The sequence below is a fragment of the Pygoscelis adeliae genome, unplaced genomic scaffold, assembly GCF_000699105.1.
Source record: "Pygoscelis adeliae isolate BGI_AS28 unplaced genomic scaffold, ASM69910v1 Scaffold218, whole genome shotgun sequence".
Lineage (NCBI taxonomy): Eukaryota > Metazoa > Chordata > Aves > Sphenisciformes > Spheniscidae > Pygoscelis > Pygoscelis adeliae.
In genome coordinates this window covers 2,594,755-2,617,013 of record NW_008825433.1, presented here as the reverse complement: position 1 = coordinate 2,617,013, position 22,259 = coordinate 2,594,755, and the positions used below count along the sequence as shown (strand labels likewise).

The following is a 22,259-nucleotide window of genomic DNA, read 5'->3' as shown; positions in this document are numbered from 1 at the left end:
TACAATTCAGACTACCAGCCTTTTCCTGCTACTTGGTCTTAGAGTAAAACAAAAATTAAAGTGCTGGCCTCATTAGACAAAAGGCTTAACCACATCCTTAAAACCTCCTACAGATACACTGAGTTACTGACAGTCAACCACCTAAGCAGACAGGGACTATGTATCTAGTTGAAGCAGTAGGAAAAGGAGACATCTACTCAAATGCAAATTCTATTTGGTATATCAAATTCTATTAATTTCCACTCGTTCCCCCTGCTGTCCGAAGAGTTAACACTTGTTAACTGTGTTAAGTGTGATAGCACTTTTTAAGTACCACAAGAGAGCATATTTTCTTAACGTCCCTTTTGCTGCCAATACAACTATTCTGTCCACTGTTATCCTGAGCAAAATAGGCAAAACCCCCCACTCCTCAGAATATACCTTTTAAATCAAGGGTGGGCACAACAGCTCTACCTTGTCACCTGTAGGTATCTGGAGCTTGTGTGATGATCTACTTTACCAGGCTGCCTAACTCCCCAGTCAGGCCAGAACTCAGACTGCATAAAAGCAGTTTAGGAAGCGAAGTGCAGGAGTGATTTCACCTTGGATACCAAGAAGAAACCAGGTCTCATATTTGACCTTGATTCTGCCTAATCAGGGATTTCAGTCAGGTTCTTAGTGAGTATAAGCTAGCTGGCATCACAAAACCCCCAAATCAGACATACTGCCTCATCAACATTTAGTTTCCTCACACAAATCATGCTTGTATATCCTAATGGTTAGGGTAAAGATAATTTTTTTCTCTTTTGGCGAAAAACCCAACTGATACTGCCGTAACTTGTAAGACTCCTATTAATGATGATCTCCATTTTTTCTTCCCTCATTTTGCCTTCCCGCCCTTGTTTGATGCAAATCTTTTGCTGTCTAAGTAATACCAACTTTGCGCGATTAATCCTGCACAGTTTGTAAGATGTCACTACGTGACCTGCTTTACATATTTAGTATTATACACAATTATTTGGAGATATTTAACAATACCTTACAGCTTGTCAGTTTACTTACAACCAACATATGATAAATCAAGTAGTTCCCTAGACTCTACATTGGGAAAATCTGTCAAAGGTTCCCCAGTGGTATATATTTTCACACTGATTATAACTTGTAGAGTTCACACAGTTTTGTCATCTTTAGCCATCTCAGACAGAACTGAATTTCATTGCAGACATGAGCTATTACACTTGATTTTATATTTCTTTTACATCAGAAGACCACAGCAGCCCTTTCTAAAATAATATCCTTACAATATGGTTTATCATGACTATTAGAATAAATGCAATTTAAAGAAAATTAGATTAGGTACAGTATAAGATTAAAATCTCATGTGAAACAGCCCTGGAACTGCAGATGGAGGTGTGCAGCTGCTCCAGATACCCATCTCTCTGATTAACAATACACCCTGGTCTGGAAAATCTAGAAGTCTTATCTAGTTTCCTAAACTATACAGTTGTAAAAGGGGAGAGACACAAACGTAATTCAAAGCCCTGTGAAAAAGTTGAATGGGTTTTACATATAACTGATGCACAGATGAATCTTACAACACTTGGAGGAGTAAAGGTGAAAGGCTCCTGCAGCCTCTGTAAGCCTGCTGTGGCCTATCGGCCTGCTGTATGGATCTTCAGTAATAAATACTTTAACAGGCTTTGTTAGGTTTGGTCTGGGAGATGGGAAGCAGGACTTTCGGGCAGAGCAAATGTTACTCTAAGGACAGAATTACAGCAATACCGAAGATGATTTTTTTAGTCCCCAAACCCATTTCATGGTGTAATCTGAAACACATGGTATTACTCTGTGCGCACGTGAAAAAGCAACCTGGTGACCATTCTACCATTTGTGAGCATGTATGACCAAATTATTAGTTGAGAAAACGTCATCCTCTCTTCTTGGTATCATCTCTGCTTTTATACTGCTGCTGCACTCCTGCCTGGATTCAGAGCCGCAGCAAGCTCTCTCCAAGCCGTGTGTGATACACAAGTGTTTCAGAGGGACAGGTAGAGTCCCAGCTCGAGACAGGGAGTTGCTGGGAATTACAAGGCTCTCCCCCAAAAAATACAAATGAGAAGCTGAAATACCAAAATTAAAGTAATAAAGCCAGTAAGATCCTTCCCTCCACTCTAGCAGCCTGCATATAAATTTATGTATGCAGATAAACTAACAGTGTTGTCGAACTCCTGAGCTCTAATTTTATGTTTTTCAATGGTATTCCAATGAAACGTGAGAACCAATAATACTCAAACTAAGGCTTTTGCTGTACATTTTCTCTACTTTACGAAAACATTTAAATGTCTGTGTTGGACTGTACATTTCTTTCCACCAAGATTCTGCATGTGCAGCAAAATTTAATGCAGTTATTTAATACAGGCCAAACCTTTATCTAAACATTACAATTTTCAGAGTGGAGGAGGAGCCAATTATTTAATTTAGACTTAGAAACTTCCCCATACAGTTTTTCAACCATTGAAGAAAAAGCAGAGAAAATCATGTCAAGTCATATTTAAAGGGATGACAGTCACTAATACATTTGCTAGAAGAGACAGCTGTGTACATGCTAATAATTTAAGCCATTAATTTAGCTTGTGCTAGAAGATGACAGCCTTCTCTTCATGCTGTGCTAAATGAATAATGAATGATACACTCCCCAGGCAACTTTAATTTTTAAAGCCAATACTGATACTTACTCACCACCCATGCCTGATACTTGGAGGTAAACGTGATGCTACGGAATGATACCTTTATCAAAGTATTCGCAAGATAAAGCCAATGAACCGTTCAGCCCCTCTGTACTACAGAGATGGTGCTTATAGGAGAATTCTGCTCAGTTTTATACTGACGCTCACTGTGTCGGGATAAAACTGCCATAGGTTTGCAACCGTGGTATCACTCAAGTCGTCGTCATGGTCCCCCATCTTCTAGTAGGTTCCCACAGGTACCGAGTAGAAGTTCGTTCCTTCTAGTAATTCACAGATTCTTAAACCAATCTCCTGAAATCAGGCAAAACAAGCAAGGGACCGTGCCTTTGCAAATAAACACCGGTGAAAGCTAGTAACCTCCTCTGAGACGGCTCCGCATACTCCTCCTTGGGGCTTCAAGCACTGCATTTACAGATGCTAAACTGAAGCATCCCAAACCAGCAAAGGCTGCAGGACTGCTCCCTGCAGCCCACCATCAGCTCCGAACATGAGCTTGAGAGTGCAGCAAAAGAAACTGACAGTTGTTTTGTCTTTTAAAGAAAAATAAATTAAAACAAATTAGGCCTCAATTCTTGGGACCCAATTATAAAGAAGAATTTTTGTTTGCAAAATGCACCGTTTCACATAGAAGTTCTGCAAAGTAACAGTGAAGACAATGAAAAGCCATAGCCGGGAAAATGCCTCAGGCCTACCTGGTTGTATTCTAGCATCCCCATGCCACAGAAAAACATCCAGGTCATAAGAACAATGTGATGGGCAGGGCTGATACATTCAGACAACCTCAGAACTGGCAGGATTAACCCTTAGCAGCAGTGTGACAAGCGACAGAAGCGTGAAGGTGACAGAATTCAGATCTCCCTCAAGCAGTTATCATGGGGGTGGCCGGGATGATGTGGAAAGGGAAAGCGTAGTTAGGAATTTTAGACACAGGCTTGCTATGCTCCACGTTACACAAATAAGCCATCGGCTCATTTTGCCAAATTTAACACTTTGCCATGAATTTGCTTGCTATACAAGCAGTTCCCTGCAGCAGAGGGCTCAGCCATCACAACAAACAAATGTCTCAAACTCAGCCCTTGTGGCAACCCATCACACAAGCCTGACCACTCTCGAATTAGGGATGGCTTTTGACTCCCTAGCAGTCTAACAAACAGTCGTGAGAAATCGTCTCCCACCTAAATGTCTTCTCCATTATCCAGAATTTTCCCAATTTTCCAATAGACTATTATGGCCTTTGAAAGGAAATGAAATCAAATGCCAACTGGAATCCAAAGCCCAAAATGTTCCCCTTCAAATTCTGGATCCAAGCGGACACTCTTGCTCCAACATGGAGACGACACTTGGTAGACATGCAAGTAGAACTGCTGTTCAGATAACGGAAAGTTTTGTCTTTGAAAGCAGATGCCATAATTATGTTGTTGTTCTGACATTTGACCTAAAAAGGGCAGCAGATTGTCCCATTTAAGAAATTCATGCCAACACTTGCTTATACTGCTGGCAAACCTTCAACTAAAATGCTGAGAATTAAAACCTTCCACCCCAATGATTCCAGGCTGTTCAGGCTGTTGGTGTTTTCATCCTTGCCTACGTACTGCTTTAAAGACAAACAGTGTTATGCTCAAACCAACCAGTGAAAGACAAGATTTCTTTTTGTGCTGATGTATCAAAGTAATACAAGAAAATTGTACAGATAATGTAACTGAACCAACCATGGAATTTTTATCAAATTCATCAATTATGAAAATAATACCGACTGTGCTTCTAGAACTGTTCTTAGTTTTCAGATCCTAAGCTGACGCTGAAGAACTAGTCACACCGTTATTTTATTTTACCAAATTTAAAAGAGCTTATGACTAGTAGTCATGTGCCATTCTCACAAAGAAACTTTTTAGACTTCAACCTGGGGAAGTGACATGAGAAGACACAGGTTTCCATGCCCATTAAATCTGAGGCTAACAGATGACCAGACTAGCAAAAAAAATATAAGTAATTGTGGTGGAGAAATTTATACACACATCTATACTGAAAATGGATTACACAGAAGCAAAATGTACTTTCTTTTCTATTTTAAGAAGATTACGTATACTGTGATCTACATAATAGTGCCAGCAAGCACAAGCCGACATTTTTAGATGGGTATCCAACATAAAGAACTGTTATTTGTCCTTCCTAATTCTGTCTCTTTTGCATTAAGTCAGCAAAAAAAATCCCACCACAAGTACGTAACATGCTTGATACGCAAGACTAGCAATCTCAGTCAAGAAGGATCAGAGAAATTCATGGTAAAGTCCAGTCCATCAGGAGTTACTAGAAAGAGTTCCCAATAATGGGATTTCTGCTCAGAAAAATCTCTCAGGTATTGGTTGGTAAATATTGTCAGTTTATAGTGGGAGGAAGAACATTCTACACACGCCTTTTCCTGACATTATATTTACCTTCTTTTCATGATGTTTCAGCATACGCTTAGGGACTGCACTCAATTTTGCAGGGCAGGATGGCTATTATTTCCTAACAAGCCATCTTTAAATTGGAAGCAAGTAAACAGAATCAAGAAACCACTTAATTGCTGGAAGCAGAAAATTATTAAAAGAAAGAAATGAAAAATTATATTGCAGCATTTGCTTTTCCAACTCCCTCCCTCAGGGCAGAAAAAGATGATTCAGCCATTAAACCCCCCCAAATCCTCAGTTCTGGAAACTAGAACGGTTGAAGACGTACAGAAACAGAGATGGAAAGTGGCTTGTGAAATCTGTACCAACTACAGCCCCTCCCAGAGGCAGGAGGTACTGGGAGGCATGCCGGGGTTCCTTCCTTCTGCGTGTGCTAGTCTGGTGACTGTCCCTTCAAACAGCAACCACGTTGCAGCACTGACTTAATCGGTCAAATGACTAAAAACCAGGCCCTCTCAGGCTTGTATCCCAGCCTGTGAGCCGTAACAGAAGTGCAACATTTCACAGAAGGTGACAGTCAGATCTCAGTGATAGCGGCATTTCTGAAGACGAGAAGCCATAGTTTTGCAGTGTGAGAATTGATGACGAAAGCAACCATGAAGTAATGCTGCGTGAATCACTCAGAAGTGCTCTGAAAAGATCATTTGACCTTTGGAACAGTCAGAAAAGGCAAAAGAAACATCGGGAAGGTAAGAGGTTTTGGCTGTTAAAATAATACAAAGCTGCATTGTATTTATCCAGAACGTTCAGTTTTTCTTTGTCAAAGGCGAGTATTTAGAGGGAAAACTAATTTAGCAGTATGGCTACTGGTTGTTACCGACTAGAACAGGAAAAAGACTGCCAGCCTACATTTTATTCTTCTCCAACATCTATGGCCCAACCAGCCGGGGGGATAATAGGACAATAATACCAGGTTTGACAAAGCAAAACTGTCTTGTAACTGCGGACTACACCAAAATCATCAAGGAAGAAAAACAGCTAACAATTAGACTGGGCTCACACATTTCCCTGGAAGAGAATCTGTGCGTATTATCGCCTTTATAACCATTTTACAAAGGGAGTTAGTTACCTAGAGGCTGGTCTATGGTTACTGAACGAAATGGTCATTTGCGGTTTGTCTGTGTGCGTTTCCTTAAGAAGTCGGCTGAACTCTGGAAGGTGTGCAGAACAACCTCATTCAGCATTATACTGCAACGCTTACACAGCCCGATGGCATCACAGCCGAGGCAAACTTTTTAGCAGGGCCTGTTGCGACAGGACAAGGGGGAATGGCTTTAAACTAAAGGGGGGTACATATAGACTAGATATAAGGAAGAAATTTTTTATGCTGAGGGTGGTGAAACACTGGCACAGGTTGCCCAGAGAGGTGGTGGATGCCCCATCCCTGGAAACCTTCAAGGTCAGGCTGGACGGGGCTCTGAGCAACCTGATGTGGTTGAAGATGTCCCTGCCCGTGGCAGGGGGGTTGGACTAGATGACCTTTAGAGGTCCCTTCCAACCCAAACTATTCTATGATTCTACGAGATGGGATATTCAGATACTTTTCCATTTGTTTGCTAATTGCTCTGCCAGACTGCAAGTGTTTGACAAGAACTTTCAGAGAGTTTCTCAGAGGAGGCTGGAAGACGGCGAAGCCTGGCAGGGATGGCTCCAGGGCATTAGTTTGTAATTTCACATCATCTTTAGCATACTGGCTCACCCCTGGTACCTGTGCTAATGGAGAAACTAACTGTCATAAAATCACCAATGCATGGAAACACGCTTTTCATATGTAGCACCAACAGACACCACGAGTCAAAAATTTTCAGCCACCTCTATAGAGTTAGGGTTCTCACCACAACTCACTCCCAAAACTTTTGCCTCCTGAACCTTATTCTTCCTGACAGAAGCCAAAGGCTTCTCTCCTAACCGGTTAGCCTCCGACAAAGAATCCGTTGAGGAAGCTGGTCCTTACTCAATGGGTAAAGCAGCACAGAAGCATACAGAAGATAACTGGGACATTTCTTCTAAAAACTACCATTTGGTTTGGCCCTCTCCGACCCCATTCTTTACAGAACAGGCTTGTTCAACAGCTTCCGAGGAATGCTCCTGCCTTCAGACTGACAGCAGGAAATGCACAGTCCTGCAAACAGAAGATTCACCTCATTGAAGAGGGAAAGGAATTAAAGAAAGATTTGAAGCTCCCAGATTCTTGAGCAGCAATCCTCTTTCTGATCAGTGGGCAGTTACCGATGAAGAGAGAAGAGTATGCAAACCTACCAGCTTCTTTGCGTCATACGAAAAAAATTCCTTGTAAATAGTAAAACAGAATATAGACATATAAACATAAATCTAGATCAAACAGATGGTACGTTCTCACTCGGGACTGCAGCACCCGTTCAGATAAATATACAGAACTGAATCTTCTTTCACGTCTATATTCATAATATGTAAGTGCACAATACAGTTTAAAGGAAGGTTAGGGATGATAAAAGTGATTACCTCAGTCGGTTGGTATAGGTATCTACACAGGTCTTCATTTTAGCCAACAAAGTCCCAACAGAAGCTTGTGACTCCAACTGTTCTTCTTCCTCTTCGCTATTTTCTCCCGACAGAGGAAGCAGTAATGGTACCATCGATGTGCAGGATGCAATAGCACGGAGTAATTCTAGCAGGGCTCGGTAAAGGGGAACATGCCGGGCCATATCCAAAACTAAGAGAGAAAAACAGTTTACAAAAATTACTAAAATTGAAGAAGACCCTTCCACTCTTAGTACAGATGTTTTAAATAGAAAAGCTAGATTTTAGTAAGTATTAAAATATTAATGACATTTAACGATAAAATACAGTATTTTATAATACCAGTTTATAAGTTATGTTTTAACGGACTTGTCCAGAAAAAATCGGATAAGATACCTGGGAAAACAAAAGTTAGCAAAAGACACAAGAGGACAAAAGTGCTAACGAGGAACGGAACAGGATTACCACACGCTATGTTCATTTCTAGCAGCTTGATATACAATCCTGGCTCAAGTTGTATGCCAACAGTAATCACAAACAAATATCTATGGAGGAAAAATTGTAACCTATGGTGTAGCAGGGTAGCATTTGCCGATTCTAATAGCATAAGCATTAATAAAGAAAGATTTTCATATCACCCACTATTCATAGTTATCTTCTCCTTAGGGAAAATTTGTCTGCATTATTGAAGGAATATTTATGGTCATGAAATAAATGAAGTTATCTACTGAGAAGTCCAGCTTGCTTCTTTTCGTGGAGAAAGTGTCATTTTAAAAACCATTATGCATTCTTCAGAGCATGCAAAGGCTCTGAAGAAGATGCAAATTTTATCTGCATACATATGAACCACAAAACAGTAAAGATGAGTAAGAATTAGGCAGGCAAACCTCACTGTCTTAGTGTTGCTCAGTGTGATGTATATATATTATAGAAGTAACTGTGGGTAGAATATAGATAGCAGCTCCTCTGACTAGGAAAGACAGGCAGAGACACACAATTCTAATGGATTCTCTAGCACCACATCGTTTATTTTTCTTTTCCACTTGCTTGGACAAATATGTAATGGATGTCATTTCAACTGACTTTGTATCATTAATAGAAATCCTGAAAACGTAGCAATACACAGATACTTTAACACAGCTGCTTCCTCTGTCCCCAGGACATGCTATTTTTAACTTAACTGCAGAAAAAAATTGCTCTGGTTCAAAGTATTTACAAATGACCAAGTTTACGATAAAATAAATTTATGCTTTTTCCAGCAAAAACACCCCAACAAACAAAAAGCCTCTGACAACTCGTCTTAGGACAGAACAAAGCATGGAAGAACTCTTTAATGTTTCATTTAGCACATCTCACCCTCCAAGCCAAAGCATATCACAAGCTTTCATCTCCTGTCACCAAACCCTTTGCTCTAAATACAGCACGATGGGACAGTATAAATGGCCAAGCAAAATTCAACAAGCAGGTTTATCCAGGTTGAAAACTGGATTTATCTCTACCAAGAGTTCTTTGATAATAGCTTGTTATTCATATTTTGAAACTATTACAATGGCACAAACTCTTAACTGGGTGAACTTCTGTTGTGTTGAACGGGAAGAAAATTTCTGAAACAAAGCATTAATCTGTCAGGTCTGGTATCATGGCTGTAGAAATATCCTGTGTCAAAATATTCCCTATATTTAAAGCAAACTCCACTGAATTTAAACATTGGCATTAAGAAAACTAGTTTCAATTATCTGATGATTCGTACATTTAATACATTTTTATATATTTATTTCTCTCTCTCTTTCTCCATTCCTTATGCTCAGTCTCTAGTCAACAATGATTGCCCACAGAAAAATCCCCACAATGTGTAAAATGGCCTTAAAATAAACACGAATAGATCTCATGATGTGTGAATTAAAAAAAAAAAAAGAAAAAGAAAAAAGAAAAAGGCGTGTGGGGGGAGAGCAGGGCAAAAGAAAGGGAGACCATAAAATCCCGTAGCGTAGCCCTCGCCAGAAACCACCTCCCACCTGTAGTGCTAAAGATCAAGCAGCTCCTCAATTTAATCAATAGCTGTTTATTATGAAGATAGTGAGTGAAGGAGAGATATGACCTCTTAGATAACCACAGCATTTCACTTCTGGAAAGCTTTTATTTATTTATTTTAACCATGAAATATTCATGAGGCTAGAATATATAATTTCAAATCCTTCAATGCTTACTTGCCCTCTCCTTTGCTAAATGGATAGTTAAATTCAAAATTACTGTCAGGAGGGAAACTGAACTGACATAACTTTAAAATGGGAATGTTTTCCAGAAAGATAGGAGAGATGGTTCTGGTTTTAGCAGATTCAACTCACTATAATTTGAATAGCATAAGCATATCTTAAATATGTCAGAATTATTTTATATGGGTACTTCAGTTGTATAAGAAGGTATCGGATTTATACGGGCACGTATTTAAGCACACCAAACTGCAAATACACAGCATTCCTAAGAAAACGAAAACGGGAGATTAAAATTCTTGGCTTTGTAAAAATGACAGATGGATATATTCTCCAGGATTCTCTGTTACCCCAAAGTCAAAAACGTTATTAAATAATGACAAATATCTTTTCCAAACAGCTCAATTTGGTGCTCTCAGACTCCCACACTGAGTATGCCTGGACCGTCCCGGCTGTTAGGCACACACAAACTGTGGGGTCCTTCACATCTGTCCATTTTTGTGCTGTTGGTGCTCCCCGATTCTGGGGGCAGTGAACTGCTGAGGAAGGCCCAACCCCCAGCACCAGGGACCAGTTCAGAAGGTTCCCCTTGTTGACTCTCAAGCAGAACTGCTGCCCGAGAGTGCCTATCTGAACTTTTGCTAGGTTTCTTGAGCATTTCTTCAAATGACTACCATATGCCACATACTTACATCGAAAGAGAGGTAAAGATTAAATTATTTTATTACCAGACTCAGAGCAGGGATTTGCACTCAGTTTTTAGCCTGCTTCCTTGTCTGCCTTAAACAGGGCCGGCAGGACAGGGCCGCCTGGTGACAACAGCATTGTCTCAGAAAAGGCTCCAAAACCAGTGCCTGGAACGTGGCTTTTGTACCGCCTGACCCACTCCGCTTCCCCCGTGAGCTTCCTATGTACTTCTCAACTTGCATTCAGTAAACACACATTAAGGTCTCACCTTTTGGCTATGCCGGTATTCAACCGGTTCAAACAGTGGAGCACGAAGCAGAGCACAAGCTAAAAACTGCTGCTGACCCCGCAGCATGAGCAGCCAGCTGCAGGAGAGCTGTAAAACGGCCCCTCGCCGGCGGCCGGGAGGCGGCTGTGACAGCCCAGGGTGAGGGAGCAGGGCCGGGAGGCGACAGAGAGCAGCAGGGCAACACCACCAGGGGGTGGGCGGCAAGACAATGTCAGCAGCGCTCTTGAAGATTGGAATCCCAGCACTACCACAGACAGCTGATTTGAAGGATAGTAACAGCAGCATCTTTATTATCACCTTTGGTTTATTAATTGCAGGAATTACAAGTTCTAGAAGGATGAGTACACATGTCTGAGAAACAGGCCAATGTCATCTTGTCCTTGATAATAAGCAAGGAAGTTCAGTGTAACCTGTCTGGACAATAGGTGGCATGCCTATGTATTCACAATTCACATCAAAAAAGTATCTCGGGTCTCAATTTTTTCTGTTGCATTTATGAAAAGCAGAAGTCTCAGCAAGGTCACTGCCATTTACTATGGGATGTAGGGATGGCAAACATCTGGAAAACATCTCATGGTTTAGAGAGATAAGGTCTCATCCCTCCCTCCCATTCCTTTGGGTAATAAAAGTCAAGTTTTACTGGAATCACTACAATTCAGTTAGCCTCTTGCCACACTATCTGCAATTTAGAAAGACTGAAGGCTAAACAGGTAAAAAATTGACATTTCATAAACCCAGATCTCCCTTATATGCTGATAACAAGCAGTTCTGATCTGGGAGGGTGGTGGAGGGAAGAAGAGTCTGACTGAAGGTATTTTAAGAAGTCTTGACTGTCAGAAACTGCTGAGCACCCCGTCTTTTGAAAGCTGCGGTCTTTCACAAATGCCTAAAGGTCATGAGACATTAAGGCACCGATCACATTTTTGAAAACTTCTAGATACAGCCTACTTACTCCTGGGAAACAACTGACCGCCATTCAAAGACTGTGCGTGTGATTTCAAAACACTTCAGTTGCTTTCCACACAACTATTTATTCATCACCAATATAGATTTTTTTTAATTCATCACCAATATAGATATTTCTTACAAAGACCCAAGACCACCCACATGCAATTACAACCTTAATATAACAAAAAGGCATGTGAGGGCAAGTAGTTTCATAGATCAAGTTATCACCTTAAATTGCTGTAACACGATAATGGCCCAACTGAGTCTAATACTCCTTTGCTTTCTTTTAATATTATACAATATTCCAAAAAAGAACAGCCAGGCCTAATGGCTCATTAAATAGATAGTACTGAACAGTAATAAATTTTTTTTGCAAGTCATTCAACATGCTCAGTACAACTTAACTGGCTATGAATAAGATTATAAAACTTATTTCCATTGCAAAGGCTATTTAAAACATATCACAAAGAATATGCACATTTATTTTAAAATAAAGGAAATTATTAATATAGCATATCCATTACATCCAAAAATCTTCACACTTTTCAGCAGATTAAAGAAACAAATAGAGAAGAATAATTTGTAAGAGAACGATGAAAAGTTGCATCTAATGTGAAGGCCTTCCCACTGTGATTCTCACTGTGACCAAACTAGGAATTCCTACCCCAGAGAGCTTACAAACTTGATGTAAAATAAAACAGACTCTCGAGGAAAAAAAACAACCACCTTTACTAGTTTTACATACACCACATTGCCAGATGCATACCCTCCGTGCTTCTGTACTACCAGAAAAGCTGTATATAGATGCTCTCGATCTATCTCCTGTACATCATTTCTCATTTACTAGACTCACTTCATTTCAGGACTTCTTCTTGAATTGCAATTATTTTAGAGGCCCACAAAAGTATGACTCTTTCAAACTATTTTTTCTTAGGTGCAATTTCTTTTTACCTTCCAGTGACCCAAGAGACTCCTTCAAGCCTCATTTCTTATTTTGTTTTGGTTTTGGATCTATTTTTCTCCTATTTCAATGAGACTTTGTATCTTCCTGGCAAGACGACGGATTGTATTTTGTTAAATATTCATCCTGAAGTAGCCATCTAACCCTGCCTCTGTTTTAAGTAATGTGAAAGAAAACCACTGACGGTGATGTAGAGCAGCTATATTATAAAACTGTTCTGTTCACATCATGCACAAATGCTCAAAATTTACTACAGTGTATCCAAACCTCCCCTGCAAAAACCCCAAGAAAATACCTTTGTATTCCAAGACATCTATTTTTGCTTTTATAGTAATAAAGTCTAAAGGACACGGGTCTCATCAATTTAAGAAGCTAAAAGTAAAATAAGACATTCTCATTACCATGCTACTTACAAAAAAGTTCGAGTCCAATCTTAAGATCACGACTGGAGTACCACACACACCTGCCACTACATTTTTCTTTTTTATTTTAATTTACCTTTTTTTACCTCTGAATAATTTTAAAATAATCTTAAAGTTCTGTCAATTTTACACCACTTCTAAAACACGCTTAGTAATTACTGAGGCCATATTTTTGATGCCTCAGTATGTTATTCACAAACCTAAACCCCATAGCCATGATTAAATTAAAGACTTCAGGATCTCATTATCATATTAAAGACTCTCAGTAGCTACAAACGCCGCTGTTCAAAAAAGCCACACAAAGGAAACACTCATCTTGTATTTTTAATTAAAACCTCCAGACACAGTCTTGTGGCCACAGATACTGCCAAGCATGAGTGAGACACGCTACCTTTCCAATAGGGCCACGCATCTTTTTTCTAAATATTTTAAAACCAGACCCGTTCCTCAGTCCCCCTTTACTGCATCTTTGCAAGCATACGATCTATGAATGCAGTCCACGCTGCAGGCAATAGTGTCAGTTCCAAATACATCATGCTCTACTGCTTCTTGATTTTCTGTTTCAGAATCAACCCAAGGCAAGCCTCTTTTATAATAGGCCTAATTAACACCCTGTGTTCTGCTCTGTTTTGATAGAAAAAAAGATTGCCTACAGAGTATTGCAAAATCAGATCCCCTTAAGACATTAGCCTTCGAGTAAAAATAAAACAAAAGCTTTCTAAATATTGTCAACTTGTACTAATTTAATTAGCTTGACTTTTTCTTCATTTTTCTTTACAGGAATAACACAAACATTTTCACAGTACCATTCTGAGTATCAGAAAAAATGGCACCAGAAAAGACTAGTCCCCTCACATAATGAAGCAGGAGAAGGAGGGGTTAAGCCCCCTTACAGGTCATGAGTTACAAATCCTGTGTCAGAGCAGTAAGACAATGCAAGAAGGGTGGGCCTCTGAATTCAACGTGCACAGAGTCGGGCTCCAAGCTGATTATTATTATTGTTGTTCAGAACCAGCCTTAAAATTTTGCTCTTCTGATGTCAGCACTGAGCCCATTAGCAGTCCAAAAAAACCAACAAAAAACCAAACCAGATCAAATGTTAGAAAAGGTGAAGAGAAATTAGAAATTACTTAATGAGACCGCACTCAACCATTAGTACCACTTCAACACCATGTGCATTTTTCCCCTTTCTCAAAGAGACAGGGCAGAACTGGAAAAGGGACAAGAGAAAGGCGACTAAACAACCCAAGGTATGGAATGAGCTGCTGTACTATCTAAAATGAAATAAACTAAGACTTTGCAGCCTCAATGACTAATGAAGTGTATGAGAAAGGTTTTTTTTCAACTATGAGTGGTAGAAAAAGTGAATAGAATTGGACTGATCAATACATTCAAAGGACTAGGCACACCATTAGAAGAAATACCGCCACTTGTAAAAGAACACACACTACACAACACATCACTGTTAAGCTTTGGAAAAGCTTAGCACTAAATGCTGGGGCAGTAAATATTGTTACAGGTTCAAAAGTAATTGGGTAAATTCATGTAAGCACAGGCCATCAAGGGCTAATAAATGCGGAGACACCACTCCTGGCCATATACCAGCAATACCAGGGCAGCATCTGTAGGTCAGCCCCATTCCTATATTCTCCCATAGGCGTCTGTTATTGTCCACTATTGGTGATAAAGTAATGGGCAACAACCTTGGTCTGTCTTGGCATTGCTAATCTTCTACGTGTATTCTAGGAAACTTGGAAAAAAAAATAACAGTTTAACTGCAATATAAAAGGAAAACTGTGTATTTCAATTACAGAAGCAAAACGCATTGCTCAAGTTAGTTGGTCAGCGTTCTGGAGTTAGTGTAGTAGTGTGGCTCAAGGGAGCAGACCATTGCTCTTAATTATTTCTGGTTTGCTTATTTGTAAAGAATATTTCATTTTGGTGAAGTTAAGTATTTTCAGGGAAGCTTTGTTTCCAAGTAAAGTTGAACAACACTTAAAAACTTGTCACAAATGTATCCCTGAATCCAGAGAAAGCCTTTGCCAGAAAAAGCACGAAGCATTACTTCATTAGGCCGTGTGTATACAGTTGAGTAAACAGACAGTTTCCTGTATTTCAAAAGGACAGGGAAAATAAACCCAAACGATATAAAAGACATAAAAATCAAACTGAGCTTTCAAAGCGTGACTACTAAAACCATGCATGGTCCCCAGTTTTGGAGATGCTACTATTTCCATGCCACACTCTAGTCCTTGATAAAGGAATCCTTTAGAGAGATCACTCTCTGCCATTAAATAGTGCTCCAAATAATCTTGAAAAGGTGCTCAGGTAGCGAAGGGATGCTTCTGGGAGGCTACAGAGCCATCTAACACGAGGGGGTGGGGAATACATTATCAAGTAAGAATAATTAATGAAAACGAAAAATGCAAAATTCTATATTCACTGGTTTTATTTGTTTGAAAAAATGGCCCAGTAGGCATCGGCATAGAAAGGATGTGAGCAGAGAACTGCAGATCGAGTTCACACTGCCACGGGATCCAACCCCACTGCAATTTTTAAGAATCCCTCCTCTGAAAGATCGCTGGTTTTACCCGACATCAGTTCTTTAATAAAATACGAATAAACACAATTAAAGCATAAAGCTATAACCAAATCATGTTTGTATCCAAATCTAGAAAACAAATATAAGGAAGCATCAATGTAAAGCTACAGAATTGCTCTATATTATCCAATAAATACATAATGATATAAAGAAAGGCATAGATAAAAGGAAGATCTAAAAAAAGATGTGAAGAAAGGTATATATAAAGGCATTCAGAGACTGCATGAGAATGAAGTTTTTTGCCTGGTCAAGTGATGAAAAAAACCCCTTCATTATTAATACAACACTTTACTATGGCATTTAGTAAGATAAAAAGGACCAATAATTTCTATTTGAGGTAGATGTAATAAAATAAATCAAATATTAAAAGTAAGCTAGAAGTGTCAAATTCATCTTCCACTTAGCCAAGAAAACAAGAAAAATATTTTCTGTAGAGGAAAAAAAAAAGATTTAAATACTCTGCAGACAAAACTTTTCTTGAAAAAGTAAAAATAAAACCAAAACAAATCAGGTGCAAGCCCGCCTACCACCTCATGTTAAGTGTTTCAAGTGCAGGCACTCCAGAGTTGAAAGGAAAGGTATCGCTGCTCTAAGAACACGAAGCAGGATTTTTAAGGAAGTTAATCTGTCTTTCATCATCCCTGCACTGAAGGAGGGAATAGTGATTTCACTAATTTTGGCAGAGGAGTGGGCAAGCAGCCATCTTGAAATGGTCCTCAGTCTGAGCGTTACCCCTACCAGCCCATAAAACAGTCACTAGTATTTTAGAGTAAGATGGGAATTGAAAATAAGATGGAAACCTGCCATTTCATTGCACATGCTGCAGAAATCCACATTGAAATTCAAAATTAGGTAATGAGGTTGTGGGTTTTTTTTTAAACCCATTACTTCAGCAGATGGAAAAAGGCCAAGACTCGGGTCTTCTGTTCTTACTGTCAGACTGTCAGCAGAGGATATCAACATTGTTACTGGAATGAAAGGACATGCGGTTCCTGTGCTTCATGGCAAACTTTCCATATGTGTGAGCACACCTACAAGATCATGTCCTCAGGGGACAGAAAGGAGAACACTTAAGAATCTCATTCTGCCTCAAATATCTAATTATTTCGCTTGGCCAAGGTGGCAGAGCCCCTGTGCATATGCAAAACAGAACCTTTATCATTTTAGCGTATTTTCTAGAGAATAGTTGGTTGTTTAAATACCAAGATGGGCTTTTGGTAAACATGCAAAGTGCAGGCTGAGGAGAAAAATTCAAGCCTAATAGCCCCCCTGAGTCTAAGTTAAATGAAAGGTAACCCCTTGCACTCACTGCATGTTGAAAGTGCCTTAGAGTGCAAACAGCTATGTGGTAAATCTATCACCAGTTTAACTGAACACCACGTATGATGGGGAGACTCATCTCCATGCCCCAGACTTGTGAAATAGGAGAATTTGCACTTTCCGAGCAACCTCATGCAAGTTCCTGCATCACTTCTTAAAATGGATCATCCTCTGTTATCTTAGAGCATAACAACAAAGACAAACTCAAAAGAAAATATTCTTTTGCTCATGAGTGGTACTATCTTGAAGTTGTCTCCTCTAGAGAGGACAAGAAGATAGAAATACTAATAAAAAAAGTTTGTGTGTTGGAATAATCTACCATATATTAACTCTTTCTAGAATAACTCCTTCAGCCACAGAGATCTGTTTCTTTTGACTTGCACTCAATACAATGACTACCCTCAGAGAAGAGTAAGAAAGGAAATACTATGAATGGAAAGTGTCTGCATATGAGTATGGGAAATGCCAGATACATTTACAATATTTTGTTTTCAAAAACAGGAGAGAGAACAAGAACACAAAAGAAATAAAAGACAAGTGAGACTGTTACTGCCTGGAATAATGAAGACCTACCACTTGACCAAACAAATGAGACTTTCAACGGCTGAAAACGAAAGCTGGCCCTCACCTCAATGTTCCAGCAAGTTCCTCTTCAAATGCACGCTGAGCTACACGTCTCAGCTGACAAAACTCTTCCCTGAAAGTACAGTGAGCTCTTTCTTACGTGAAGTAAAAATATCTAAAACTAATCCTGGCAATCTGCTCTGTACATGAACAGGAAGAAAGGGATTGCTAGTTTGTTTGGTCAAGAAATTTTTATCCAAATGTGCTGTCACTAATTGACAAAGCCACTAATACGGAAAAAAGACAAAGAAAAAAGAAAATGCATTACTTACAGTCCTGTCAGGAGTCTCTTGGGGGTACCGATAAAACATTTGTGCCGCATTACCGGTTACTGTATCTTTAGCAACAAGGACCAGGAAGGCATGAGAGTTAAAAAAAAAATAAAGCAGCAGATCGGACATTTCTGCAATATAATATGGAACCGTAGGACATCTAGTATGGTGTCACATTCTCCTCTGATGTCATATTCTCTTCTCAAAAAGGACTGAGTCTGTTGGTAATGAAAGGCATCATTTTAAAAATTAATTCTTAATGCCTCCAGTAAAATCTGTGAATTTTTGTAGCATGTGGTGCTGCACAGCAATCTATTCCAGACACCCAGCATTCATATTCCCAACCATGATTACCAAGTCTAAATGAAACCATTTGAGATGTTCTGTCTGACTAAAGTAAAATAAGAAAAAAAATGGGAGGCCCAGTAACATTTACTCTGGAAATTTTGAAAGATGCAATGTGGTATCTCAAATTTTAAAGGGCCTGCTGAATGTCTTTACCAATTACCTTCAGAAGGAAAACCAGTCTAGTACTTATGGATTCCCAATCTTGTCCTACAAGCAGGGATATAGCTACCAGTTTGGCTTCCAATTAATGAAGGGAAAAAAGGAACTCCTGGATGAAATGCTCGTGGGCCTTAGCAATCAGATAAATGGACCAGGAAAGCTTAAGGATAAGCTCTCTCCACTCCAAACAAGGCAGAAGCTTTACTGCCATGTGCCTTGAACAGTCACGTCAGTGACCTGTGCTGTTTTCTGTAAATTAAAATAGATATCGCAAGTTGGTGACAGACTACTGGCAGAGAGAATTTCATGGAACACTTATGGCCAAAACTAAACACTTTTGAAGACAATAGCCCCTACCTTTTATTTCTCAAGTGAATAATTCAAAATAAACATGCAGAAACTAACTTCAGGAATGAAATGAACACCAGCTGCATCTCATGTACGATTTGTTAGTTTCTATACACCCTTGTATCAAGGATCAGCATCTCACTGCATTTCTCCTGAAAACTTATTAAAACAGATAACTCATCTCTGGGGGGCAGGAAGGCAAACACCACAGTTTAGTTTCCTTTTACAGGAAGCATATTACACAGTGGAGTCCAAGGCATCAAGGTCTGTCAAAAAAGCATATCTCGCGTTAGTACCAGAAGAGTGATGTCTAAGTGGATCCAAAGGGGAATAGTAAAAAAATTACAGGTCCTTGGCAGGCAGATACAGATACATAAGCAGTCTGTTGCTCATGCTTTCAAGGCAGTCATGCTATCCTGTGACCACAGAGGTCCAGAACTTCATAGTGGTCTCCAGATGAGAAAGAAACCTTGTTTACTTATATCTTCAGGATTGTCCTGTAAAGCACCTTCAGTGGCTTAGTCATAATTTGGAAAAATTTCTGTGATTTAAGGCTCATAAAAACAAAGAGACAAAAAACCCCACCCCACTCGATTCCAGAGTACTGTTTTTCTGAAAAGTACTCTGTATTATTTAGGCAGCAGGACAAAGAATATGTGGGTGAGAAGCAGGAGAAGGGAAAACAAGGTGAGATGCAAGGAGCCCCACTGAAATCTAGCCTTTAACACTCCTATTTCTCACCTGATAATTTCTTGACTCTCTTTCCCACAGAACTCCCTTCCTTCTGGAAAATCTAACATGCACTTTAATTCACTGTGATCAAGTGAGTGGGGCCAGAGGTTGCAAGCTAGTCTGAAGTATGCTCTGTACATGCAGCTGCAAAATCCACCACCAGCTGTGTAAATCAATGAAGAGCTCTCCAGTTAATGGATTTATGTTTAAAAGCCATATAAAACAACGTGCAGTTACAGAAACAGATAAAGACTGAAGCAGAAGTTACAGTCTCTCAGTGATCTTTGCTAAATAATAATTTGTTGAAAAAAATACTTCCATTAGCTCTTTGAAATAAGTAAACTTCAGTCTTTAAAGGACTAAGTGCTTAATCTGCCATGCAATCCAGTACCCAATTACAAACCAAATCAAAGCTGTTTCATTCCTCGTAACAACCAGGTTTTTAATTCTCAAAGATCTCAATGGCATGGTGTTTCAATACATACCTCATAGTTACTCCCTATAAATTACAACAAATTTCTGCAACACAGTAGAGCTAGAAGTACAAATTTACAATTTGTTCTTTCATAAATCCTTTCTATTATTAACCACTCAAATGAATAATTGGTTTTGATTTAAAAAAAAAATTCTGTTATTTAAGTTCTGCTCCAAAAGCACTATCTACTAGGAAACAGTAGTTTCAAATGCTTTGAAAGTACAACAAGCATGTATTCATATTCTTTTGCAATAGAAAATGAGAGATTTCAGTGGATAATAATTTCATCCTCTTATTCCAAAACTATTTCCAACTAAAGATGATGAACTGGAGGAAAGACATGTGGCAAGAGGTGCTGGGATGGTGGTATCTTCTAGGTTTCTTTGTTTTGTTTTTTAAGATCAGTCATCTGGAAACTCACATGGACAAGATTTATTCTTTCTCACAAGGTAAGATGCTTTAAGGGCTTTGGAGAAAGAGGAGCTTGTTTCAGTACTGTTGTTCTCTGAGAGCCACCCGTCTGGACTAGGATCAGTTCTCACTACTATGCTTCCCTTTGCTTGCCCAGTAAGGAGTCCGTTAAGTGAATATTGGGTCATCTAACACAACAAAATTTATGAACATGACAGCTCAAAAACCTGATACTTGAAAGCCCTATACTCCTCCAGAACCATGCAGCCTACACTCAAACCAATGTGAAGAAATAGTCCTGGATACCTGCTGTCTTTGACAAAAAACCTCTTGAGCCACAGAGAACAGCACTGAATCATGACTGAAGCATTTTAAAGTTACTGCTTTTTAAAGGTACAATACCCATACAAGAGATTCTTTTTGACACCAGCGAAGAAGAGAAAAATGAAGACTGCCTGATGTCCCATGTGAGACTAGAGACTGAAGAAGAGAAAAAAAAGTCTCGCCTTTTTTCCATCATTCCCTCCCACCATATCCAGGTGGTGACCACACACAGTTGGTGCCGAAATGCCCACCTCTAACTCAGGAACATCCATCAGTCACCAACTTCTGAGTTGCTTCAGTTCATCACGAGAGTGATTAAAATAGTTGCCGCAAAACCAATACGTGACATGTCACTCGACACCCTCCAAAGGCAGATTGGCTCAGTTTTTCCCAAACTCAACCGTCAAACTTACCACTTTTCTTGACAAAATACCGGTGTGCATTCTGAGATATTCACAGACAATAAAGCAGTGGTTGATCCTGATGGTGCTAAGAGAAGCTGGTGTTGAAAGGGGTGTGGCAGAAGAACCGGTACTACTCTGTGTCCGTTTAATTGATTTCTTAACACAACTATTTTAAAGCAAGTGTGAGAGACTGGAACAAGTAAATTTCTGGTAAGTGAAGACCGACAGGTGGGAACAAACTAGAAGAACTTCTGTAGTTATTTATGAGATAATTCTGCATTTTTCCAAGGATATTCTGAGTTGGTAACTAAGTTACAAAATCAGGAAAAAAACCCAGACAATACAAATAGCCAAATTTTCAATAGCCAAAACGCATTGAAATTCCTCAATCAGAAGGAAAACAAGATGTAGACACATAGTTGAAGTGTCAAAATCATCAAGTCAATGCTGAGATGAAACACATGAAAGAGGTGTGAATAAGAATAGTAAGAAATCTAAAAGTAACTTGTGCTGCTAGAGACGAAGGATCTGAGTTCATCTTCTTTTTTCAACAGAAGAGTAAAAAAAATACTTTGAAATCTGGCTCAAACTGGCCATGCCCATCACGGCTGACTCAAGGGCATCACACATCAATCTGTATCATGAAAAACAGGCTAACAGCTCCCACAAAGAAAACAGTAGCTGTGAAAACAGGCTAACAGCTCCCACAAAGAAAACAGTAGCTGTGTTCAGTTCGGGGGGGGTGGGTGGGGGAGAAAAACTAAGGAAGAAGGTAGGAGCATTGATATCCACTTCTCGCTTATGCTAAGCGAACCAGTTAGTCTTAATTTGTGCATACTATTGCATCTCCCAACAGACACAGCTTTGCTCTGTTGTTCTGCAATTTAAGTGAAAGTGTCAGATCTCATAAGAGAAGTTCATGGAGGTTGTCAGAGAAGAAAACTAGAATGCATCACCTACAGGATGCACGTGCTACTACATTTCAAGTAGTTTCCTGCATCTTAGGGAAAATGCAGAACAACTACAAGGAAAAACAGTCTTCATGGAC

The 22,259-nt window shown here is 39.5% G+C and overlaps 1 protein-coding gene across 1 annotated transcript in view; it reads right to left on the bottom strand.

Annotated features, from left to right (window-relative positions):
• The window catches only part of BIRC6 (baculoviral IAP repeat containing 6), a 171,375-nt gene that overhangs the window by 17,767 nt on the left and 131,349 nt on the right, over positions 1-22,259 (bottom strand). Inside the window, exon 65 of the mRNA XM_009331049.1 lies at positions 7,658-7,868. Coding sequence (XP_009329324.1) covers positions 7,658-7,868 — 211 coding nt within the window. The remainder of the gene's footprint in view (positions 1-7,657; positions 7,869-22,259) is intronic.